General features: G+C 40.9%; 1 protein-coding gene across 1 annotated transcript; it reads right to left on the bottom strand.

Annotated features, from left to right (window-relative positions):
* Positions 1 to 38: 38 nt before the first annotated feature.
* Positions 39 to 26,239, bottom strand: LOC142750453 (aminopeptidase Ey-like). The gene is made up of 11 exons (XM_075859454.1): positions 25,587 to 26,239; positions 23,708 to 23,850; positions 20,405 to 20,529; positions 20,053 to 20,182; positions 11,070 to 11,224; positions 10,124 to 10,237; positions 8,596 to 8,739; positions 6,715 to 6,780; positions 3,715 to 3,780; positions 268 to 378; positions 39 to 164 (listed from the first exon to the last, which is right to left on the bottom strand). Exons 1-11 carry the CDS (start codon positions 26,237 to 26,239, stop codon positions 39 to 41), a joined length of 1,833 nt encoding a protein of 610 aa, XP_075715569.1.
* Between the last annotated feature and the right edge of the window lie 1,449 nt (positions 26,240 to 27,688).

Below are 27,688 nucleotides of genomic sequence, written 5' to 3'. Positions count from 1 at the left end.
GGGAATCCAGGAGGTCTGCACTTTTTCCGGGAGTTTCCCTAACATTCGGGAAAGTTGGCAAGTATGCCCAACATCATAACGATGGCAAGGTATATGGATACATGTGATACTTTGTAGACTTTAGCACAAACAACTGCATTGGAAGTAAAGAAGTACACTGAAGCCTGCAGAGAAAGAAAATAATATAATAAAAAACATGTCTTACTCAAAATCTGAAGGCCGAGTGACTGTTGCGTTAGGATCTAAAAGAAAATGTTTTTGATCTACAAGTCCACGTGTTGTATCTATTGTCACCACCGGAAAACCCATCTGCAAGACCCATCTGTTCATGATATCTTTAATTGAGTGAGGAAGCTGCAATGTATTTTTATCAATAGCCTAAAACAAAAACAAACGTAAATGCACTAAGTTATAAAAGTACACCATACAGATTTTTTTTTCAATTAAAACTTTATAGGTATCATGTATAAAGTGTTGGTAAGGTAGAATGATGATATGATAGAACTAACACTTGCATGGCCAGACCTATGTATGCCACGTCAGTATGAGCCATTAATCCTTTCCCATCACAGACATTTTCTGGATTTTCGTTTTCATTTTTTCCTCCCCATCTTCCAAAAGCCATAACTTTTTTATTTTTCCGTCTATAAAGCCGTATTTTGAGGGAAGAATTGTAGGACATTTATTGTACCATATAATGTATCAGGAAACTGGAAAAAATAAATTTGGTGGGGTGGAATAGGAAAAAAACTAAGATTCCTCAATCTTTTGAGGAGTTTTATTTTTACGACTTTCACCATATGGTAAAAATGGCTGATTATCTTTATTCTACTGGTCAATAAGATTACGGCGATACCAAATTTATATAGTTTTTATTATATATTTTATGTTTTACAAGGAAGAAACTAACTGTTAAAAATAAAATTTGTGTTTTGTCGCCATATTTCTGAAAAATGGGAAAAGGTTTTTTTTTTGATCTTTGAATATTTTTTTTTTTACACTACTGAAAACTTTATTAAAGAGGCTCTGTCACCAGATTTTGCAACCCCTATCTCCTATTGCAGCAGATCGGCGGTGCAATGTAGATAAGAGTAACGTTTTTGTTTTTTTAAAACGAGCATTTTTGGCCAAGTTATGACCATTTTTATATTTATGCAAATGAGGCTTTCTAAAGTACAACTGGGCGTGTTTAAAGTTATGTACAAGTGGGCGTGTATTGTGTATGTACATCTAGCCGTTTTTACTTCTTTTACTAGCTGGGCGTTGTGAATAGAAGTATCATCCACTTCTCTTCACAACGCCCAGCTTCTGGCAGTGCACAGACACAGCGTGTTCTCGAGAGATCACGCTGTGACGTCACTTCCCCAGGTCCTGCATCGTGTCGGACGAGCGAGGACACATCGGCACCAGAGGCTACATTTGATTCTGCAGCAGCATCGGCGTTTGCAGGTAAGTCGATGTAGCTACTTACCTGCAAACGCTGATGCTGCTGCAGAATCAACTGTAGCCTCTGGTGCCGATGTGTCCTCGCTCGTCCGACACGATGCAGGACCTGGGGCAGGAAGTGACGTCACAGCGTGATCTCTCGAGAACACGCTGTGTCTGTGCACTGCCAGAAGCTGGGCGTTGTGAAGAGAAGTGGATGATACTTCTATTCACAACGCCCAGCTAGTAAAAGAAGTAAAAACGGCTAGATGTACATACACAATACACGCCCACTTGTACATAACTTTAAACACGCCCAGTTGTACTTTAGAAAGCCTCATTTGCATAAATATAAAAATGGTCATAACTTGGCCAAAAATGCTCGTTTTAAAAAAAACAAAAACGTTACTCTTATCTACATTGCAGCGCCGATCTGCTGCAATAGGAGATAGGGGTTGCAAAATCTGGTGACAGAGCCTCTTTAAACTTGTTTTTACACAGTTTATTAGTTCCTCTAGGGGACTTGAACTATCAATCGTTGGACCGCTAGTACAATACACTGAAATACTAATGCAATGCATTATATTGTAATTTTTACAGACCAGAGGCAGGGCCTAACACGAGATGAAGAAAGGCAGTCCTGGGGGCCTTCATTAGGCTCCTGGACTGCCATGACAACCATCGGCACCCCATGATCGCATTGTGGGGGCACCAATGAGGTGTCAGTGCCCCCCTCTTTGTAACGTCTTAGATGCAGCGATCGTGATTGATCGCAGCATTTAAGGGGTTAAACGGCCAGGAACAGTGTGATCACTATTCCTGGCCATTAGTCCCAGGTGTCAGCTGTAATACACATCACTCTCCCACACCACGACGTGCTATTACATCCTGGTGCGGGAACAGGATAAGTGGTGCAGCCTTTTCTTTTTTTTTTTTTGTACTGCTCTCTAGATTAGCAGTGGTTTGAAGAATAGTGCAGTTGCAGGCCAAGCACTAGACTGACATATATGGACACCCAGTTGTGTAGCAGAAACGGTTTACTTTTTTATTTATTTGTCTTTGCAATGATTATATAGACTATGCACTTAATGAGTGTTGTGTTTATAATAGAGGATCTGACGGTGCCACTGCCTTTATTGGTCCCAAAGGGTTTGGTCATGTGATGAGCTGCTGGGTAAAACTCAGCATAGCCTTGATTGTGTCAATTGCCACATTATCATGTGAGGTGATGGGTTTGCCTTCCACAGAGATTCATGGTGGTTACAGGCTCCAGACCAGACCCCTAAACAAATACAGACCATCAGAATAAATACAGACTCTAGACCAGACCACCATAACAAATGCACATCCCAGATCAGACCTACTAATTAATTACGATTCCAGATTAGACTCCCTGAATAAATACAGACCCCCAGACCCATCTACCTAAATAATTACAGAACCCGGACCAGACACCCTAAAACAGGCTCCTGATCCCCCAAAGTAATACCGAGCCCAGACCAGAACCTCTAAATACAGACCCCAGACCAAATCTCCAAAATACAGACCCTAGACCAAAAGTCCTAAATACAGGCCACAGACCAAAACTCCTAAATATAGACCCCCATACCCCATAAACTAATACTCACCCCAGAAAAGACCACCTAAACAAATACTGACCCCAGACCTCCTAAACTAATGCAAACCCCGGAGTAGACACCCAAAATATAGACTCTTGAATAGACCACCTAAACAAATAAAGACCCCAGACCAGACCCCCTAAATAAATAAAGACTCTAGGCCAGACCCCTATACAAATACAGACCAAAGTTGGTGCCTATCTTTCCTCCCTTGGTGATGAGAGTAGTACTGCTGGCAGCAGGTATCAATATGCACCATCCACCTCTCTGCATTATCACAAATGACACCATCAGGTACAACAAGAGAGACCAGACGATGCCACTGTGCAGTGTAATATAGTTTTAACACCGTTTCTGTTTCATCAGACTTTTTATCCTAAAGGAGTGAATAATTATTTTTTTTTTACCCAATTTGACAACCTTGGTATGCAGAGGCTAGTGTGGGGCTATCTGGGCATGTGCCAACAAACCACTTTGCCTTGAAATGGGGATTTAGATATGGTACAGCTAACTGAAACTCGCTATGGCTCTGTAGGGATGTGGCCAAATTGGAGAGGTGTCCTTTATCATCAGGACGAGTGGCCAGGTTATGAACTATGAGTCATCCATTGTTTGTGTTGTATTTAATAATATATGCATTAAACTGTTCACATGCTGTATATTTACTTACTGCTTGTAAGTGTTCCCACAGGTCAGTATACACGGTGTTCCCATATGCAAATTGTTTAAGATAGGTCTAGCGAAGAAAGAAAAAGGATTAATATTGACATCTGCATTACTTTTATTACTACACCTTTGTATGTAATATTTTTGGGGTTTTTATTAAATGAATGTATTTTGTGTTTTCAACCAACTTTCAAATTCCCTTTTATTAAAAACAGTTTTACTTTTTAAGATATCGCTTTTATGTATCCTGTGTACATGGAAGCTGTATCATTCTGTCTCAGCCGAATCCGTCAGTTCAGAATCAGCTTTGACGGAACGATACAGCTGCTATGTATACAAAAGCTGTATCTCAAAAAGTAAAACATTTTTTTACTTTTTATAAACGTAAATTTCAAAGTTGGTTAAAACCGCAAAATACATTTATTTAATTTAAAAAATTGCTTACAAAGGTGTACATCTCATTTTAAAAAATGTGTTTATTATTGTTGCAATTTTATTATACATTTGCAACGTTTGCTTTATTTTAACACCAACATGTCTCTTTAGATACATGCTCTATGATACTGAGGAATAATTGTCAATGCAGTTTAGCCAGCTTGAATCGAAAAAATGGCAAATTGACTAAGCCTGAAATCTTTTTATTTCCAGCACTTGTGGAGTGGTAGCATGGCATTATAGTCACATACAGCGTGTTTTTTTTCTTTTCTTTTAGAAAAGTGGTAATGATATGACAGATAAGACACTTATGACTTGTCCACACATAGTGGAATTGCTGCGTATTTTTAGCCCGGAATTGCGGATGGAAAAAATACGAAGCAGAATACAGTAGAAGAAAAGTGGGTGAGATTTAACAAATCTCATCCACACGCTGCGTAAAATTTCCAGCCAGAAATTGACCTGCGGTGCCTATGTCAATTCCTGCTGCGGAAAGTGGACAGTATTGCTGCGTTTTTCAGAGGAGATGTCACCATCTCCCAGCATTGTGAAAAACGAAGCAAAATCTGCACCATTTTCTGCAGTGAAAAACGCAGGAAATGGTGCATTTTTTCCGCAGCGGAAATCCCGCTACTTTCTGCAGAATTTCTGCAGAAATTTTCTGCAGCAATTCCGTTATGTGTGGACAAGCCGTTATTCGTATACATTAAAATAGCATGCACACTGCGTAGAAAGTGAGTACTGGTATAAGTAAATATGCCCCAATCCCGTTCTCCCATCTTGCCATAAAAGTTACATGTTTTTGCAGAGCTGACATGTAGAAGAACCTGTGTGCATTTTTGGGAGGGCGAAAGCTGAATGATTGTTCATAAAACGGCTACTAGGCTGGGGCTCCATGGCTGCTTGTTGTACGTGATACGTTGCGATGTGATCTTGCAGAAGATTGCAACGCAAAATCACAAGCGTTAAGTACATCACACTTTTATGTAAAATCAAATGTGATTTTCAGCAATTTAGGGGAGGCAACTTCTTTTCAAAGGTTAAAAAATATTAAAATCGTATTGCAATATGGTGTTAAATTGCGATCACATAATATCACGTGATCTTAATAGAACCTTATGGGGGAATATAATCGCATGCAATTTGCAATAATTGCAACAAAAACTAACTTTGTTTGATTTTTGCAATCTTGTCATCTTATGCAACTGCATAGGAATACATTACATCCGATATCGGACTGCGATCTAGTATCAACACTTGTTTGAAATTTAACTTTTCAACTTTTTTGAATTGGTAGGAAGCAATTTTGATAAAAAGAGTTTTATCTGGTAATTATTCATAATGCAATTGCATACTATAATATTTAAATTGTCTTGTAATTGGAGCTTTACGGGTATGCCCAGACATGGCGGAGTTCTGCATACACTGTCCGCATCAATGCCGCACAGAATCTGCGTTGCAGATTCTGTTGCGGGTCTGTCTAAAATGGGCATTAAATTGATGCGGACTAGCCGTTGCGTATTGAGGTGAAAGTACTTCCCTTCTCTCTATCAGTGCAGGATAGAGAGAAGGGACAGCCCTTTCCCTAGTAAAAGTAAAAAAAATCATACTTACCCGGCCGTTGTCTTGGTGACGCGTCCCTCTTTCGGCATCCAGCCCGACCTCCCTGGATGACGCGGCAGTCCATGTGACCGCTGCAGCCTGTGATTAGCTGCTGCCGTCACTTGGACTGAAATGTCATCTCGGGAGGCCGGACAGGAGGAAGAAGCAGGGAGTTCTCGGTAAGTATGAACTTCTATTTTTTTTACAGGTTGATGTATATTGTGATCGGAAGTCACTGTCCAGGGTGCTGAAACAGTTAATGCCGATAGTTTAACTCTTTCAGCACCCTGGACAGTGACTATTTACTGACTTCGCCTAGCAACGCTCCCGTAATTACGGGTGCACACACGTAGTCACCCGTAATTACGGGAGCCCCATTGACTTCCTCAGTCTGGCTGTAGACCTAGAAATACATAGGTCCAGCCAGAATGAAGAAATGTCATGTTCGTAAAACAAATACGCTACGTAACACACATAACATCTGCGGACTTCATTGCGGAATTTTGACTCTAGATTGAAGTCAATGGAGAAATTCCGCAATGAGTCCGCAACAAGTCCGCTACACGTCCGCGACAGTCAGTGTATGCTGCGGACACCAAATTCCGCACCGCAGCCTATGCTACGCAGCGGAATTGTAAACGAACCCTACTAAAAAGCTGTGGAAGGCTATGGAGAAAAGTCTACGCTGCGGATTTCCGCTGCGGACTGTCCGCAGCTGAATTCCAGAGCAATTCCGCCCCGTCTGGTCATGCCCTACTTGTACATTGGTATGGTACCAGTTGAAAGTAGTGTTGTTATAACACAGCCTTCTACAGAAAACCTTTTTACATGACATCAGTTACAGATATGCAGCATATAAAACCTATGCCAGTCATTATGTATAGATTTCCTTGCTTGGGAAATCCAGTTGCAGTAAAGCAGCTGGGTATGAGTGATAGTGAACATTTTATTTGCAGGTGGTACTTACACGTAGTCCCTCTACAAAAAGATCTTCAGTGAGAAATGAGGACAACATCCGAATCACTGATGCACCCTAAAATGAAGCGTATTTTAAAATACCCAATATAAAAGCTGATTACCATAGATACAGTCATTTCCTCTACATTGTGCCTTATCATAGGATTAAAGTTCTTGCGATAATGTACTGTGTATATTCTGTGTGATGCATGCACAGCTTCTTCTTGACGAGAAAATTGCATGGATCACTTAAATATATTTAAAGGGTATGTACACCTTTGAATTTTTTTTTTATTTTTTTTTTAATACAACACTGTATCAGTGTTATTGGTGCAACTTTTAAAATACTTTTTATAAAAATTTATTTTTACTTTTTGAGATGCAGCTGCTTTTTATCCTATATACAGAGCAGATGTCTCTAGTGCTGAAACCTGTATAGGTCAGGTCCACGGGACGGACGGGCTTAGTGACGGCGGGTCCTGCGTGTCTCTGGCAAGCACGATCGAGCTGTTATCGATTACACCTACGTTGATAACTTAAAGTGTAAAGTACACTGTAGAAAGTATCCCTATAATTAGGTTAAAATTGTTTCTCTCATATGAAGTAGGATTTTAGTTCCGTCACTGAGGACCATGTAGAATCCTCAAAATTTTCTAATTCTTAATGTATATTCTTGACCTGATACATACTCTATAAAAATAAATGACTTATCTGTGGAGCCATTGGGCAACACTTGGCATATGGCCTTCACTCATACAGAGAAATTTTCAGGCGTTTTAAACTGTGTCAATTTTTTTTAGCAGTCTTCAAATGTAATATGTGTTTTTTAAGGCGTTTTTTTGTGTGGTCTTTTTTATGTGCTGTTATGTTGTACATGCTTTTTTTCTGGCGATTTTGCAGTCCTATTGAGAATTCTACGTTAGAAACACCGGAAACATACTGCATTTGCAAAAAACTGCCATTGATTATAATTTTGGGGGAAATGTAATAAACATTGAACCAGTATGCTGGAGAAGAAAACGTCACAAGATTTGGCGCACACCTCTTTTGTGCAATACTTTGCAACCGGGGCCCCGACAAATGTGCTATGATTTACGTCAGAAACTGGCATAAATTATAGTGCAAACCAACGTCAGCTCATAGCTGGCATAGTTATTTTCTGGCATATGTATGGACAGAGGTGCAATTAATTTGTTAAAAGACGTGCACCTCTTTATAAATTAGGAGCATTTTACTCCAACCTTCTCCATACTATGACCGGCGTATGAAACACCAGTCTTAATACATTCCTCCTTTTGTGTTTTTTAACTTAAATAAATAAAAAATTCTGTGCTGATTAAGTTTTTTGCTATATCTTTATTGTGTTTGGAGCTCCATTTTTCTGAGCTTTAAATTACGTAGACAAAGGTTTAAAAGATAAAATGCTGGCTACTTGCAGCCACCACTAGATGGAGTTTAGGAGCTTAAAGCATACAGTTATACATTGAATTTGATAAGGCAGTATGCAGCAAGCTCCGTCTAGTGCCAGCTCATGTTTTAAATCTGTCTATTCAGGGGATTCAGGTCTGTGCAACAGAAAAACAGAGTTCTGATCGCTATACAGCTATATTTAGATATAATCAGCAAAGAATTATGGACCTAAAAACTTGATGATAAAAGGTGGAGATTCACTTTAAGTGTGTATTCACACGTAGCAGTAGTTTGGCGTGCAATTTTTATCATGTTTAACCAATAAAAACACACAATAATTGAGAGAATTCGTGGTAAAACCACATGAAGTTTTGCCGCATAGTTTTTGACCTCACAAGTAAACTACCGCAGCACGTAAATGTACCCTAAAGGGGTATTCCAACAATTGACATCTATGGCTTGAGTGTGTTAAACCATTTACCTTACTATACGTAATGGAATCAAAGAGTTCACTTATTTCTGATGGAGTGTTCACATCTTCTTCCTTTGATGTAAGGGGGTGAGAAGAGGCTAAAGCATCGACACCCATCACTCTGTATATGTCATTAAGCACTATCAGATCTTTCTGTAATAGTTAGAGAGTAATTGTGTGAGTACATCAATGTGACAACATGATATTCATTGCTAGAACTGCAAAACTATAAAGTAAACCTGTCACTTTCCATTTTATTATTTTAATTAGTATCTGTACAGTGGCCTCATATTCTTCAAATGGGTTATCCCAACAGGACACCCCCTGTTCACATGTTGCTCGGGACCCTCTCTCTATGAGCCAGAGAACCACTAAAAAAACAGTGGCTCTCACTTTGGCGGAATTCAGAAAACTGTGTATTACATGGACGACCGTTCATTTGAATGGCTGCCATACAATACTACAAGTCACCGCGGAAGAAATACATAGTCGGCTGAATCTTCAAACAGCTGATTTTTCTAGGGGTATCGGGAGCTGGACCCACGACTCTCAGATTAAAGATGTTGTCTATGATGAGAAGACGCCTTTAAGTAATTAAATATAAATAAATAATAGAACAAAACAGTATTTTCAGTGTTTATCTAAAATGTGAGCCGCCATATTGAACACATTAAAGTAGGGTAGGCTCTAAAAGCAGCACTTGCCAGTCAATGCAGATAGGAAAGATACACAAAATTGTGATTTAAAACCTGGAGGGTATATATTCAGGTATCTTGTGTTGAGAGACTTACTCTTTTGTGCAAGAATACAAAATTTTAGCCTTTTAGTATTTTAAAATACTGTAAATTAAAACGTTAATTGAAAAACACTAAAACATGTTCCAGGTCCTCTTTAAAACTGTTTTACTACCAGAAAAAATGATGGCGTATTGCTGCCAGGACCCGCAACAATCGTTAAAAAGGGGTTGCTGCATCGCCAGTAACACTGCTGCTCCTGCACAGCGGTGCTCCTGCCCACCCTCTTCACTTGAATGGGACTGTGTTGCAGTCTCATTCAGAAACACACAAAGTTCCTGCGGTCCTTCCATGCCCAGTATTGGAGATGTCAGACACCTACCGATCATAGTCGGGTCAGTGAAAACGGACCCAACTCTCCGATCCATGAAAGATAGGACTATCTTTCCACGGATAATGGACGGGACTCGGGCGGCACACATGTCGTGTGCATTAGACGGAATAGGATCACACATACAGTATGTATACATAAAATATTGTTAGAAAACAGTCTTCTCAATTTTGGTATTTACAGATTTAACAAAACCCCTCCTATCCTAATATGTGGAGAAATGGTGGAGAGAGAATACATTTGCAGAATCTAAGCTTCACATTACTTTGGATATGAAGGCATAATTCTCACAAACTAATACTAAGTTTATATCTTGTTATATTTAATTGCTTAAGAAGCAATCTCTAGTCTCCACTGTTACCTTTCATCTAGTTTATTATCCTACTTTATAAGACAGTCTTAGGAAACTTACTATGTTCCAGGTGGGTTCTGCTTTGTCTGCTCCCAAATATTCCACATAAGAGGCAAAACCTTCATTCAGCCAAAGATCATTCCACCATCGAATTGTCACAAGATTGCCAAACCACTACAATAGGGGTACAAATTGTATTGTGAGCGTGGTGTATGAAGTAGACTATCCTGTTGTGTAATTCTCTCAATGTAAAAGATAGTCACATCAAATGTAGATATCGATCAGGTGAAAAGATAAAGATACTACGAGGAATTTCAAATATCTCAGCATTTCCCTGTGAGCTCATCAGCAGACACAGGGGTGGGGGGGGGATTTAATAAGACTAATAAGTTATTTTATACTCCAGTCTTAATACTAAGAACGTTGGATTAAAATGCACCTAATTTATTAGGAGGCGCTCACCTCTTAACAAAGTAAGCACATCTCTTGCCATTTGTGCACCAGAAAGTCAAATCTTTGCCAACTATAAGCGTTTCAGGTGTGAATTCTAGTAAAATTGTTGGGCCGCAGCTTAGCCATTTCCCTTGGACTTGTAAAAGTGAAAAAAGTAAATTTTTTTTTTACAAAACTAGCGAGCACCAAAATTTGCAACTTTTTTTCATGCCGCTAAAGTGGAGTAAACCCAGTAAAACATTTTGTACATTGCCTTTACTTTGTATATACATTACGGGAATACAGAAGAAATGGCAGAATATGTAATTCCTCTTATACAATGGTGTAGGTTTGAGTGACAGCTGCCTGAAAAGCTGTACATGGTGTACAAGAAGTTTTTCAGCAGCTAATTGAGTTAACATATCACAGGCAAAGCAATAATTATGTGGATTCCTATATTATAATGTTTCATTTGTTTTCAACCAGCCTACTATATTACTGAACACCCTCTAGTTAAGATTACTCATAGTAAGAGGACAAAACAAAACACATCAATACCAAAAAAATAACCAACCTGATGTGCAAGCTCATGGGCTATTACTGTGACCACCCTTTCCTTGTTGCCAATGGAAGATTCCTTAGGATCATAAAGGAGTGCAGTGTCTCTGTATGTCACAAGTCCCCAGTTCTCCATGGCTCCTGCACCAAAGTCTGGGAGAGCTACCTGGTCTAGGGGAGAGAAAAATGTTACTATACTTCTGTCCAATACACACTGCTTTAGGCCACATTCACACGACTAGTTTTCATCTGATTACGCATCAGGTAATTACGGATGAAATTGCGGACACATTCATTTCTACAGGTCACGGATACCTTTCCATATACAGTACTTACGGATGCGTGTCCAGGCCATAGAACTTATCCGCAAAACATAGAACATGTCCTATTCTTGTCCGCACGGACCCGCCCATAGAAGTCAATGGGCACTTCCGCAATTACAGACAGCTACGGAAGTGCATCTGTACTTGCGAATCCGTATTTGCTTCTCCATGAGGCCTCAGACTTGGAATAGTTTTAGATAATGTTAAAGGGACACATATGCCAAAAGAGTTTACTGAATGATGTATATGCTTAAACATATCTGCTTAACTCATCATAGTATAAAATCCTAAAAGTCTTTTTTCTACAGTGTACTTCACTCCTTATCCATTTACCTGAACAGTGTTGCCTTCTTTTCCTATTACTACTCCGCCATTTACTCTGGCCAGCCACAGACTGTTTTAGGCCTGTGGCCTATTAGAAGTCGTCAGGATAAGAGCATGATATCCCGGTGCATGTGGTGCAATTACATCACTGCATTGTGCCACCTGCAGCAGGTAGAAGACCCAGCAACTCGTTGAGGGAACGGGGCTAGGTGAATTTCTTTCTGTCTTTTTCATTGGTTCACTACTGTATAGGGGACCTAACTACTATATGGGGGCCTAAATACTATATAAGGTCTAATATTCTATATGGGAATTTAACTACTATCTGGGGTACCTAACTACTTCCTGAGAGCCTAACTACTTTATAGGGGCACCTAATTACTATATGGGGACCTAACTACTGTATGGTGGCCTAACTACTGTATGAGGGACCGAACTACTCTATGGGGCTCTAACTATTATCTGAGGGAACTAACTACTATCTGGGGGGGGGGGACTGGAGGGGACAACTACTATATGGGGGCCTAACTGCTATCTAGGAGACCTAACTGCTATATGGGAGCCTAAGTAGTATATGGGGACACCTAACTACTATATTGGCCACGTAACTGCTATATGGGGGAATCTTACTACTATATGAAGGGCCTAAGTTCTTTATGGGGGCACAACTACTGTATAGGGATACCTAGCTTCTCTATGGGAGCCTAACTACTGTATCGGGACCTCACTATTATATGGAGGCCTAACTACTATTTGGGGATAAGTACTGTTTAGGGGCTCCCTGCCTTAGCATTCACTGTCCACTCGTCAAGGATTTTCTGGGCACAACGCTACTTTAAGCGCTAAGCCGGGGGAAGCCCTTCATGTCACTGTCCATAAATGGACAGTGATGTTGGCCTTTCAACTATGGAGTGCCCGGCCAGAGCAATGCAAGCTCTCTGGCCGGCGACTCCTGTCTTGGGAAAGCCCTTGACGCTACTGTCCAAATATGGGAAGTCAGGGGCTCCTCCTGGAGCGGATTTCCCTGCCAGAGCGTTGCCGACATTCTGGCCGGGATTTCCGCCATCTCATAGCCCCTGACGTCACGATCTATGGACCGTGACGTCAAGGGCTCCTCCTGACGGCTCCTCTGCTATGGCTGGGGATTCCGCTCCTAGAGTGAGCCCCAATGGCGTTCTCTACAGAATGTATAGTGCTATCTACAGGGGGTAGCACTATCTACATGGGCACTGTGGCACTATCTGGACACTATCTACATGGGCACTGTGTGTGGCACTATCTACATGGGCACTGTGGCACTATATGTGCGCACTAGCACTTTATATGTGGGCTCTGGCACTAGGGGCAGCTAAGGGGGCATTATACTGCATGGGGCAGCTTTGGGGAATTATACAGTATGGGGACAGCTAAGGGGGCATTATACTGTATGGTGGCAACTAAGGGGGCAGGCAATGTGTGGAGAACCACCTATCACAAAGTGTTATGACAGATCACATTGGTGTACACCACCCAGTATAACTATAAGTATGAGGGAAGGGAAGAGGGAAAAGGTGTGATCTGATTTAATATTTGACTTTTATTGATATACATTAAAATATTGATATACGTATGAAAAATTAAAAAGTCCGTTGGTGCAAACGGTATGTGTGAGTGACCCCCAAACTCACATACCGAAGGCCATGTGAATGTTTATAAATTGTGAATGATATCCAAATGTTCAGACAAGAACCACATATGGTATTATGCTTGTAAAGTAGCAAACATATGATCTCAAATTGCGTGAGTGCAAAGATGAGAGCAATGATAGCTTGTGGCACTACCAAGCGGCTGCACTGCGGTGCAGTCTGAACATAAGTCTACACACTGCACCCTTACGCTGAATCCCCTGTGTACCAGAGCTGCAGCACCAACCACAGCCAGGATATAACTGCTGTGATTTGCTAAAGGCCGTGGAAATTGATACTGTAGTAACGAGGCTGTATAGTGTTCAATTAAATTGTATGAGTCAATTGCGATGTAAGAATAGCAGATGCATGAATCTGTGCACAACTTTGATCAGTTAGAACCAGTAGTGATACACCTGCATAGCGTGATCGTGCAGTGGATCAGGGCAATTGTGTTGCCGCACATCCATGCATGACTGCCGTGAGTAGTCTGAACAGTCAGCAGACAGCTGCACTCTCACGTCGCCGCCTCTGTGTAACAGGGCAGCAGCGTGGGGAACAGCCGTTGTACCCTGCTGTGCCCGCGTCCAGCTGTCAGAGGAGACGCGGCACAAAGAGCGTGCAGGAGTATGACTCCACTGTGAGTGGACTTGGGCTCAGCGTCTGGCCCTGACCCGCAGGTGAACGGGGTAGGCAGCAGTGGAGGAGCCGCACGGCAAGTGCACCGGCAGTCAGATTAAGCCGTGACGGCTGAATAGATCAGCACATCCGGCCGCTCGTGTTCAACAGCAGAGTGCGCTATGTTAACAGCACTGTCATGCTGTAAGCTGTCAGCCGGCTGCTCTCAGCCAAGCATTAGGAACAATGATAGATTCCCGATTAGTTGGCCTGAATATGGCAGCTAAGGCCATGCATTGCACCAAGGGAATAATTAAAATGATAGAGCACCCGACGCGCGTTTCGCCAGCATTCTGGCTTCTTCTAGGGGTGGGGGACCGCCATTAAATCGTCCTATAAATAGGAAGTCATTGACAGACAGGCCAGCCAATCCTAGGCCTGGAGGAGAATGCAACAAAAAAGTTGAATGAGTATCAACTTGAGTTGAAAGCCATAGGTTATATGTGCTCACATTAAATTAAACAGTAATGACAGTATCAGATACCCAAGTGGGAATAATATGAATTATAAAGGGGCCAATAAATTTGCACAAACAGAAAAGAAAAAGTCAGGGGGCATTATACTGTCTGAGAGCAGCTGTAGGGGCATTATACTGTATGGGGCATCTGTGGGGGCATTATAATGTATGGGGCATCTGTGGGGGCATTATAATGTATGGGGCAGCTATGGGGCATTATGCTGTATGGGGCAGCTATGGGGCATTATGCTGTATGGAGCAGCTATGGGGCATATACTGTATGGGGGCATCTGTGTGGGTAGTATACTGTATAGAGGCATCTGTGTGGGCATTATACTATATGGGGCAGCTATGGGGGCATTATACTGTATAGGGGCACCTATGGGGGCATTATGCTCTTTGGGGGCAGCCATGGGGCATTATACTGTTTTGGGGAATTTATGTGGGCATTATACTGTATGGGGGCATCTGTGTTGGCTTTATAATGTATGGGGTCAGCTATGGGGGCATTATACTATATGGGGCAGCTTTGGGGGCATTATGCTGTGTGGGAGGCACTATTGGATATTATACTGTGTGCAGTGGCAGATTAAGAAGACCATGGGCCCTGGGCCGTTACCCAAACTTGGGCCCCTCTTCTCCACCGCCACCCTGCCGCGCCATAACTATTGCTAACACTACCTTTTTGCACAAGCATTAACAAATGGGTGTTACGATTCCCCTTTCACAGGGCTGTGTCCCTACATACTGGCAGTATCACACTGTGCAGGGACACAGCGCCAACCCCCATGTAGACAGCGCCACACACATACACACACACACACACACCCTGTAGCTAGAGCCACACACACACACACACACACACACACACACACACACACACACACACACACCCTGTAGATAGAGCCACACACACACACACACACACACACACACACACACACACACACACACACACACACTCCTGTAGGTAGAGCCACACACGCCCCCCCTGTAGATAGAGCCACACCCCCCCTGTAGCTAGAGCCACACACACACCCCCCTGTGGATGGAGCCACACACACACAACCCCCTGTAGAGAGCGTCACACAGCCCCCTATAGATAGCATCACACAGCACTCCCCCTTATATATAGTGCCACACAGCGCTCCCCCCCTTGTATATAGTGCTACACAGCGTCGCTACACTGCAGCCCTGGGATGACATTTTATCCCATATGACTGCTGCAGTCTGTGATTGGCCTGTGATTGGCTGCAGCGGTCACATGGGGTGAAACATCATCCCAGGAGGCCGGCCTGGACGAAGAAACAGAATTCTGGGCAAGTATACGATTTTTATTTTTTCTAAATTGCATATTTACATAACAGCTGCTATTTGTTGCAGGTTTTACCTCCCCATTGAATTAAATGGGGAAAACCCGAAACAAATGAGCAGCGTTTACGCAAATACAATTGACATGCTGCGGAATAAAAAAACGCACCGCAGGTCAATTTCTGAGCTTTTTTTTCCCCCACTTATCATTTACGCAGCGTGTAATGAGAATTGTTCACATCTAATCTACTCTGCTGCTACTGTATTAGGGCTTGTCCACACTTAACGGAATTGCTGCGTATTTTCCGCCCGGAAAATACGCAGAATACAGTAGTAGCAAAGTGAGTGAGATTTACCAAATCTCATCCAGACGCTGCGTAAAATTTCCGACCAGACATTTTGTCCTGCGGTGCGTATTTCTCGTACTGCAGCATGTCAATTCCTGCTGCGGAAAGTGGACAGAATTGCTGCGTTTTTTCAGAGGAGACGTCACCATCTCCCAGCAGTGAGAAAAACGCAGCAAAATACGCACCATTTTCTGCAGCAAAATTTCTGCTAGTTTCTGCGGAATTGCTGCAGAAATATATATATATACACACACACACACGCGCACGCGCACGTACACACGAGTATGCACATTATACACATATAAAGTACACACGAGTATGCACATTATACACATATAAAGTACACACTGTAAACACACACGAGTATGCACATTATACACATATAAAGTACACACAAGTAGGCACATTATACACATATAATGTACACACGAGTAGGCACATCATACACATATAAAGTACACACGAGTATGCACATTATACACATATAAAGTACACACTGTAAACACACACGAGTATGCACATTATACACATATAAAGTACACACGAGTAGGCACATTATACACATATAAAGTACACACGAGTAGGCACATTATACACATATAAAGTACACACGAGTATGCACATTATACACATATAAAGTACACACGAGTAGGCACATTATACACATATAAAGTACACACGAGTAGACACATTATACACATATAAAGTACACACGAGTAGGCACATTATACACATATAAAGTACACATTGTAAAACACACGAGTATGCATATTATACACATATAAAGTACACATTGTAAACACACACGAGTGTGCACATTATACACCTATAAAGTACACACTGTAAACACACATGCACTTACCTTTTATGTAGGATATTTGTGAGTCTTCACTGCAGCTCTTCTCCTGCTAACAGCCCGACACAGAGCCCGCCGACAGTCTCCCCTCCCCCATGTCCCGACAGCTAGCAGCAGGAGGAGAGATGTTTACAGCAGGGAAGGGGGGCTGGAGGGGCAGCTTCTAAAGCAGCAAAGACCACGGCTGCTAAGTAAGAGCGAAGCTCCGTTCGTCTGATGACAGGTGCGGTCCTGGCAACGGGGCCCCCTCCAGGGCTAGCGACGCGACTGGGCATGAGGGGGTTCGGGTGGCTATGTGCCCCCTGGGAACCTTGGGCCCAAGGCGGCCGCCCGAACCGCCCTAATGATAATCCGCCACTGACTGTGTGGGGAGCAGCTGTAGGAGCATTATACTGTGTGGGGGATTTCCATGGGGTAATATACTGTAGGAAGGCACTACGGGAGCATAATACTGTGTGGGCTGAACCAGGTGTGTATTGGCGGGGTTAGAGGTGTGACTTAAAAGGAAAATGATCCCTCTTTACAATACTTGGGAGGTATGTACATAGGTCTCAGTTCCCACAGAAACTGTTGACACATGTGGTGAATAAGGCCAGGGCACAACTGCGAACCCTATAGGTATGCCACTGTCGATAGTGTTGGTGTCTTCGCCAATTGTGCATCAAGGACACAATATTGTAAAGAGTTTAGAGTACAATAGATGGCGTCCACTGCTCCACCCTTTGGCTGGATCCATAATCTGTCTACGTCCATACCGTAATATCACAAGTAGCAAGAAAACACAGGTATGATGATCGCTGCAGATTGAAGCCAGTAGTCCTTGATTTTATTTAAGTGGTTACTTTATTGATAAATAGGACATGTTACGACTTTGGACTACTGGCTTCATCCTGCAGCGCTCATACTTGTGTTTTCTTGCTACTTGTGCTATTAGGATATATTTAGACAGTGTGGTCAAATTGTGTTTTTTGCCACATTTTTAGAAAAAATTGCGGCAAGAAACATGATTTGATTGCACTGTGAATAAAGCAGCAGTACAGTTTTTTTTTCTGTTTTGCACAAACTTTTCCTGCAATTTTCGTAATCACGGCACAAATAGAGCAGTTTTGCAGCAATTTTCATAATCGCAGTCGACTGCGCTATTGATTCCATTGAAAAAATGGAAACCTGCCACAACGGTGACAAATAGAAACCATTAGCAATGTTTCCATCACCATTGATATCAATGGTGATACAAACGGAAGCTAAGGTTTCCATTTGACTTTCCGTTATGGGGTTCCACGACGGAAACCTCTGACGGTACCCCTCAACGGAAAGCGAACGCTGATGTGAACAGGCCCTTAGCTGTGGCGCACATTATTGGCGCACATTACGCTCTGCTTTTTTTTTGGTGCCCTAAAAATGAATCCTGGATGCTCCCCTGAATCATACACTGTGCTGCACATTCATAGCACTATTATGCTTCTTTTACATACAGATATATCAGCTTTTTGTAGTGATGGCCATTTATTTAAAATGTAAGCCAAAGTGCCGCCATATTGGTTGCTATTTTTCAATTTTCTTCTCAGAAACTGATGAACAATGGTAAAAAGTCGAATATTGTAAAATGTAATTAAAAGCAATAGTTTAACCTTCCCTATATCTCAACACTGTGGTCTCCTATGAATCTTTTAGAAGTCTGAAATTTTCCCCATAATTCAAGAATTTGTTGTGACAATCAGTGTCAATATAAATGTTAGTGATATGTGATTTTGTAACGCCGTGATGAGCGGGACCAACAAGGGTATGTTAAAGTGCATTTCTTCTGCATTTAAAGGGATCTTCAGGGTTTATGTAACTAAAACATAATTACTGTATAATGAAAAATAGGCAACTTCCTAAAATACTTTGTGTTTCACCATTATCAAGATCTCTGTTTGCTATCAGTTAATGGAAATGCAATCAGAGGCTGAAAACCTGCTCTGATGACATCTAACTGACACAGGCTCATTAACCCTTTAGTGACCAGCCTCTTTTGGTCCTTAGTGATGGAGACATTTTTTCCATTTTTTTTGAGTACTGCATTTCAAAAGACATAACTTTTTTATTTTTCGGTAGACAAAGCCGTGTGAGGGCTTGTTTTTTGTGGGACAAGTTGTATTTTTTAACGGCACCATTTTAGGGCACATATAAATTTATTCGTTAACTTTTGTTAACTTTTTTTTTTAGTGCAAGGGAAAACCCAGAAATTTTGCCATTCTTTTTGCCATTTTAAAATTATGCCGTTTATTCTGCAAATCGTTCCGATTACAGCGATACCAAATTTATAGCGTTTTTTAAATGTTTTTCTCAATAAAAACACTTTTTAAATTTTTTTAAAAAAATTATTAAATGTTGTGCCACCATATTCTAAGAGCCATAACTTTTTTATTTTTCTGCTAACGTAGCTGTATGAGTGCTGATTTTTATGCGAGACGACTTGTAGTTTTCATTGGTACCATTTTGGGGTTCATGCAACTTTTTATTGAAAGAGGAAGCCTCTCTATCGCTTATGACCATGGCATCTAAGGGGATAAATGGGCAGGATCGGAGGTAAATTCGATCCTGCCTGTCAGAGCAGAAGCCTTTCTGTGACATAAGCCTTTGCCCGGCTTATGTCACAGCGTTGTTTTTTTCACATTGCTGTGGCATAAGTACCCTTAATGATTGCAGTGAAAAGGTGTATGGGCAGTCATTAAGTGGTTATGCCTCTGGGTGTATAGAGGCATGCTTCCATTTACTCACAGCAAGCAAAGATCTTGAAAAGTTTGGTATTGAAGCACAAAGTAAATTAGAAAGTTACTTAACTTTTCATTACATGATGATTATTGAGCTTTACTTACATAAATCAAGAAAACCTTGTTTAGATTGTAGAGAAGAATAAAATAAACTGTATACAGCCTCCCCTGTCTTTGTCTGTCATCCTTTTATATATTTTTACTCAAAATGTTCTAATTTAAAATGAGTCTTACAAGCCACCATGGACACACATGCAATATATACATATATATACACACATACCTGATTTTGGCAGAGGGTAAGACACGTTGTAATAGCTCTCAAAATACTCCAGAATTGGCCTTGTGACTCTCAGTGCATACTCTCCTTGACCCTCATCCTCAATTGCTTTTTTACGACCCCAGATTTTAACCTAAAAATTGGTATAACATATAAGTTATATTACCTAAATATTTCCTGATATCTGTGTCACAGGCAATATGCATTTCTCTACAGGCCACAGAATTGTGCACTCAGTGTGCATTGCATTACTTAGGTTGTCAACTAGCACAACCACTGCTTGCTGGCAGTAGTAACAAAACAGCAATTTAAGATCTGATTGTCATTAATAACAGACAGACAGACAGATACTCACCCTTTCATCGCCAATAGATTTAAACTGAGAAACAATAAAGGCCACCAGATATGTTGACATCTTCGGAGACTTTTCAAACCTAGTGACAGTCCATTGTGTGTTGTTCCATTGTTCAGGGGTTACACCTAAAATGTGAACATTTTGGTCAAATGGTCGTGTTGAACTGCGGATCATTAGGCAGAAAACCTTATAATAAGGATGGAAACAGAGTTGCAAGACCTAAGATAATAGCAATGTATAACTAATACTAGACACCTAAGATGTTAAAGAGGACCTGTCAACTCTGCCTGCATGTCTGTTTTATTAAATACTTGCATTTCCTTTTCTTAGAACTTAAAGTGTAGCTAAAGGTTTGACACACTTCTGACATGTCATAGTGACATGTCAGAAGTTTGGATTGGTGGGAGTCCGAGCAATGTACATTGTATTTCTACCCGGTAGCCTTGTGTTTTATTATTCTGTGATATCTTTCACTGCGTGAGCATCTTTTTGGGAGTATAGGTCCAGTGTTAGGACTTATATAGTATAATGTATATGAAGACTTCTTCCTATGCTTTCTCCGGCAAGTGTATAGAACTTTCGTAAATCGGTTGTACTTGGCACAGATAGATAGCTGCGCCCCTTTTAGTGACACAAACGAGAAATGCTATTTGTGTCAATAAAATGAGGTTGGGCCATCATAAATGTGCTGCGTGGAACAAACATATTTTTTCAAAGCGATTACTGGAGAAAACTGGTTTTAAGGCTCTGTTCACTATTATTGCTGAAATAGAGTAACATGCCACGCAACTCCATATAATACAAAAAACCTTTGGATACCTGGAGGCCAGTGCGGGTTTTTAAATCACCAGTAATATCAATAGCTGGTAATTTTCATAGAAAAACGATGGTGCATGTGCATTGATGAAGTTGGGCTTTAGCCTGCCTACCCTATGTTGTAACGTTAGACTCCACTTCTGCTTCTTTCCCTTTGTGGTGGAGCGGGACTGTGTCTGTAGCGCTGTACAACCGTCTTTAGCTGCTGCCTCTCATACACCGCTGTGTGGGTGTTTCCTCAAGTCTCAGCAGCCAGCCGGCACCGGTTGGTGATTGTGAGAGGAAGCCAGACAGTGTAGGGGATGGTCACGGAGGTCAAAAGTATAGTGTAAGTGTCATCATAGGTTAATAAATCAGCTTTTAATTCGCCTAATAGCCACCAGCTATATCAATAGTCAGCATTTTACTGTATAAGTAGCGCTAGGAGATAGATCTTTGTGGTAAACTCATGAACTATTGCCATGGCTAGCAAAAAAAACTGTACATGATAATGAATTAAAAGGTAATTTATGATTTATTTTTAACCCTTGATGGGTTATAGAGCAGAGCAGTGTGTGTATGATGATGAGCCACATTTATACACACATCTGGATTATTGCATTTAAGGTGGAAATGGCCAGAAAATCTTGTAGTGTTTTGTTGATACCAGACCTGGGATCTATGACATTTTAATCATGTGAAGCTCAAAGAAACAAATCCAAGGTTCAGTAATGTTGTTCCTCATTACAACATTCCCAAATATAATGTCAGAACCGCACAATTCTCTGGCATCATCCATGATGGCTGTCTCACCGGCGGCTGTAGGCAGCGGCAGAAAGATTTTATATTTACACTCCCCTTCAGACTATGTCCTAAACGAGGGGAACAGGGAAGGGTAGAGGGGGGGGGGGGATTCTCCTTCAGAGTGAGACCACTCTCTCTCTCTCCCTCTCCTTTCTCTCCTCCCCTCTTTCTCACTCTCTGTCCCTCTTGTATTTTATAAAGAGGAGTTTATTACTTTACAATAACTATAAAAATTCCAGACGAAGAATAAATAATGCCTAGACTGCTGTGAGAAGCCGTGCCCCCCAACCACATACCCTTTTACCCGTGGCAGATATTTTCTGGGGCGGGGGAGTGTGGCAACCTTACTGATAGGCCAAACACACCATAGTCTCCCATTATACAGGCTACAGAGAGCTGTCTTTGGTCTCCCAGTCCCTCACATTTAAACAAGTGCATTATAAACAATCTGTTCGCTGCTTTCTTCTCCCTCCATCTCTTTTCTCCGTGTCTGTCAGTCTTGTGTATGTTACTCCAATAGTCATGTCTCTGTACAGGGTGGACATACAGCTGCACAGGGGCCCAGTAGGTAAGAGGGCCCACTGTCACCTTAAAGCACCATTCCTCTGTCTGTTAGACTGCATGTGAATGCCTGAGGTAATAGACTTTATGGTTAACAATTAGAGAGACATAGACATGGATTGCTAGAGAGACATAAATGGGTGATGTATGTTAAGATATTAGAGAGCAAGGGGCCCATATACTGTACTTGCACAGGAGCCCCCAGATGTCTGTGTCTGCCCCTGCCTCTGTAGATTCATTATAACCAAGGAGAAGGTCCCCCTACACTGAGGTGTGAATCCCTAAATAAATGAAAGTCGACATATAGGCAGCTAGCAACAAATTTACCCTATTTTATTTTTTCCATTAATTTCAATTAAATAAAGTCAGACAGAAAACAGACAGAAAATGCAACTTTCAAATAAAGAACTATATTGATTTATTATTCATTTATTTGGTCATAATTGTAGGCCTAAACTTGCTGTTTCCTGATACATAGATTGAACATATCTAAATACAGATGTGTCCATCCTTAACATTTCTTAAATTGTGTCAAGTTATACAATTTGTCATGACATCCAGTAAAAATGTAAACGTTTTCATATACGTTTTTGTAAATCTGCGAGTCAATGGGAGATGGATGGTTGACAGATATCATCCATCCGAGGCATTCGACACAACCATCCAGTAAAAAACTATACATTAAATGTATCATTTTTTTTTTAACATGGGTTTCTATAGGAGATGGATGGCTGACGGATGGAATCCATCAGGGGCATCTGTCAGAAATTGATGTTTTTTTTAATGTTTGTTTAACATCTTGCGCCACACATCTTGATATAGGTCAGGTTTATCGATAAGTTAATGGAGGACACATCTGTACTTGTATATATATGTTCTGCTTTTCAATACCCTCAAAATATATGTTTTGGTATGGAAAATTACTTAACCTGTCAGAATTCACAGAGAATTTTATCTCATCTATCTATCTATCTATCTATCTATCTATCTATCTATCTATCTATCTATCTATCTATCTATCTATCTATCTATCTATCTATCTATCTATCTATCTATCTATCTATCTATCTATCTATCTATCTATCTATCTATCCATACATACTCACAGTTATCTATTTCTTATCAAAGGAGACAGTGACTTACTTGAAACATTCATGTTTGACAGCGCCACATATTCGGGCAAATGTCTGAGGGTGATGCTGAACGTAGCTTTCATTGCCGGCTCATCAAAGCAGGGGAATGCCTTCCTGGCATCAGGCGCCTGCATTTGTGTGGTGGCTATAATCCTGTCACCAAATCGACATTTTAGTGAGAAAGAAACTGGACCAATCGTACTATGAAATAGCATTTCCCTCCAGAATAAAAACAATCATTATTACCCCTATTTCTTTACTAAATATTCTGTCCAGCACGGTCACATTTATATCTGCTTCTGGTAAAGCTGGGTGATAGCTCCCTAAGAAGGTGTCAACCAGTTTTCCTGGTGTCATGAATGGCTTGTCTTTACATTGATACGGTAACAAGAGAAGTATCACAACATAACTAGACGGATTTACTGTTCCGTACTATAAAATATCATTGACAACGTCTTTAGAAGCTGTAACAATGATAATATTGCGTGTCAGCAGAACAGAATGCTTAATAAACTGATAGAGAAGCAAGAACTAAGGGCCCTTTACCACAGGCAGATTTTCTGGCCGTATCGAGAGACGATCAAAGATATAGCAAGTTGATCAGCACTCGTTTAGCCCCATTTACATAGATCATCGGCCCATATGAAAGGGCATTAATGGTATGTTCACACGAGAAAGATTTGTTGCAGAAATTTCTGTGGCTAAAAATCCGTTGCATACTGCACATCTGAATGTGGTTGTTTTTGTAGCGTGTAAATAAATATCTGCAAGTCCTATTTAGATGAACGCAACAGTCACAGAAATTGGTGAAAAAATTTGGATGTGTGTGAATGTACCTTTAGGTCTACTGGTGATGTTGAGGAAAATGCTCTTCATGTGCGAGTTAAAAACAACATTTAACGACCCCCCTTTCATTTGGCATCTCCATCTAATGAATTTATTATGAAGAAATGTAGCAATATTCAAAAATACAAAGTAAAACTTGCACCGACAATCGTAATGTACAAGGTTTTATTTCATCACAATAAACACTTTTCATACAGGGTAAACTCAATTCTCGCTGTGAATAGTGTTTATTGTGATATAATAAAACTTCATTGCCGGTACAAGTTTTCCTTTGGATTTCACTAGGGGGTTGCGGCACCATTAAACCTGAGTCCGCTAGTTGTTTTTCAAGTGGACAGGTGTACAAACATCAGAACGATGTCGACTTTTTTAATTTTATGTATTATTCAAACTGTAGTGTTTAGTGGGAGGCCGTATAATATATAGTAGTGCTAAGTCCTCCAATGTTAGAGTTGCTATTTGCCGTGATTCTCTACTTTGGCAAATAGAGTAGGGGTACTAAACTGGTAATATGCAAAAGATAGATAGATAGATAGATATTAGATAGATAGATAGATAGATAGATAGTCGTCCAAGAATAGGCAGCACTCCAAGTCACAGTGAAAAAAATGGCATTTTTCTTAGCTCTTGTGCAATAATAATAAAAAGGCCATTTTTTTCACTGTGACTTGGAGTGTTGCCTATTCTTGGACGACTATAGGAGACTTGGAGCTGTGATCGAGCTCCTGGGGCGCGCACCCACCCATAATTTTGACTGGTGCTGCTGGACGGTGGACTTGATAGACAGACAGACAGACATACAGACAGACAGACAGATAGATAGATAGATAGATAGATAGATAGATAGATAGATAGATAGATAGATAGACAGACAGACAGACAGACAGACAGACAGATAGATAGATAGATAGATGATAGAGATAGATAGATAGATAGATAGATAGATAGATAGATAGATAGATAGATAGATAGATAGATAGATAGCAGTAATACATTTCATTATAGTAACTATTATTTCTGTCATTATTATAATTTTTACTTACATGGTTTTACCGTCTTCTACATATTCACTGCGGTAAAATCCTGCTAGATCATCTGCCAGTTCTCCCTTAAACTCTGTGTGAAGTATATATTTTTTGTGATGTTGTAGTTGTTCATTGAGAGGCAGTATTAAATAATTGGTCTTCACTGCGAAAAAATGTTTGTCTGAGTAGATATGATTGTCATTTTCATCGGTGAGCTGTACTTTGGAATAATTAAGTTTGTTACTATGAATAATGACATTTTGTGTAGCACTCATACAGGTGAAATATGCTTTGCTGACCCCCTCGAAGGTGTAGAGACCGTCATTGTTTTTTGTTAAAATGGTTCTCAGGTCAATATCATAGTGTTCAGGTACTAGGTGTACTGGAAGCCGATATTTATCCCATATTTCATTGGATGCAGGAGTAGTAAGAGGCTTTACTGATGATGTTGTTGTTGTTGTTAAAGATGAAGATTTTGATGAAGATGATGTTGATGATGAAGATGATGATGATGTTGTAGTGGTGGGAATTGTTCCTCCATTTTCTGCATTATTATTGTTCTTCTCATTCGCGTAAACTACTGCTAAAGCAATTATTGTAGCCACCGCAGCTATGGCCAAAAAGATGCCGACAAAGGCCACGATCTTGCTAATGAAGAAGCCTTTTGCCATTGTGTCATGAGTTGCCACAAGAACAGAGAACGGAGATGCTGTCCTTTTTATACCTCCTCACAAACCAGAGGAAGGAGTTTGCACCTAGGTTTGGTTAATTTGTAAAACTGTAACTAGTTGGAACAAAGGTTGCAAGCCGGTCAAATTAATTGTCTAACCAAATCTTCAGCACTTGGCCTCCACTTTGACAAACCAGTCTGTTAATATATAGCTGATGTGTACAGTACACCTATGGAAAAAAATAACATATGCTTCATACCCATATATGATTTATACAGTGAAGGAAATAAGTATTTGATCCCTTGCTGATTTTGTAAGTTTGCCCACTGTCAAAGACATGAACAGTCTAGAATTTTTAGGCTAGGTTAATTTTACCAGTGAGAGATAGATTATATATATATATAAAAAAAAAAAGAAAATCACATTGTCAAAATTATATATATTTATTTGCGTTGTGCACAGAGAAATAAGTATTTGATCCCTTTGGCAAACAAGACTTAATACTTGGTGGCAAAACCCTTGTTGGCAAGCACAGAAGTCAGACATTTTTTGTAGTTGATGATGAGGTTTGCACACATGTTAGATGGAATTTTAGCCCACTCCTCTTTGCAGATCATCTGTAAATCATTAAGATTTCGAGGCTGTCGCTTGGCAACTCGGATCTTCAGCTCCCTCCATAAGTTTTCAATGGGATTAAGGTCTGGAGACTGGCTAGGCCACTCCATGACCTTAATGTGCTTCTTTTTGAGCCACTCCTTTGTTGCCTTGGCTGTATGTTTCGGGTCATTGTCGTGCTGGAAGACCCAGCCACGAGCCATTTTTAATGTCCTGGTGGAGGGAAGGAGGTTGTCACTCAGGATTTGACGGTACATGGCTTCATCCATTCTCCCATTGATGCGGTGAAGTAGTCCTGTGCCCTTAGCAGAGAAACACCCCCAAAACATAATGTTTCCACCTCCATGCTTGACAGTGGGGACGGTGTTCTTTGGGTAATAGGCAGCATTTCTCTTTCTCCAAACACGGCGAGTTGAGTTAATGCCAAAGAGCTCAATTTTAGTCTCATCTGACCACAGCACCTTCTCCCAATCACTCTCAGAATCATCCAGATGTTCATTTGCAAACTTCAGACGGGCCTGTACATGTGCCTTCTTGAGCAGGGGGACCTTGCGGGCACTGCAGGATTTTAATCCATTATGGCGTAATGTGTTACCAATGGTTTTCTTGGTGACTGTGGTCCCAGCTGCCTTGAGATCATTAACAAGTTCCCCCCGTGTAGTTTTCGGCTGAGCTCTCACCTTCCTCAGGATCAAGGATACCCCACGAGGTGAGATTTTGTATGGAGCCCCAGATCGATGTCGATTGACAGTCATTTTGTATGTCTTCCATTTTCTTACTATTGCACCAACAGTTGTCTCCTTCTCACCCAGCGTCTTACTTATGGTTTTGTAG

Source organism: Rhinoderma darwinii, chromosome 3 (assembly GCF_050947455.1).
Source record: "Rhinoderma darwinii isolate aRhiDar2 chromosome 3, aRhiDar2.hap1, whole genome shotgun sequence".
Classification (NCBI taxonomy): Eukaryota; Metazoa; Chordata; class Amphibia; order Anura; family Rhinodermatidae; genus Rhinoderma; species Rhinoderma darwinii.
Note: the sequence above shows the minus strand (reverse complement) of the source record. Positions and strands in the feature narration are given on the sequence as shown.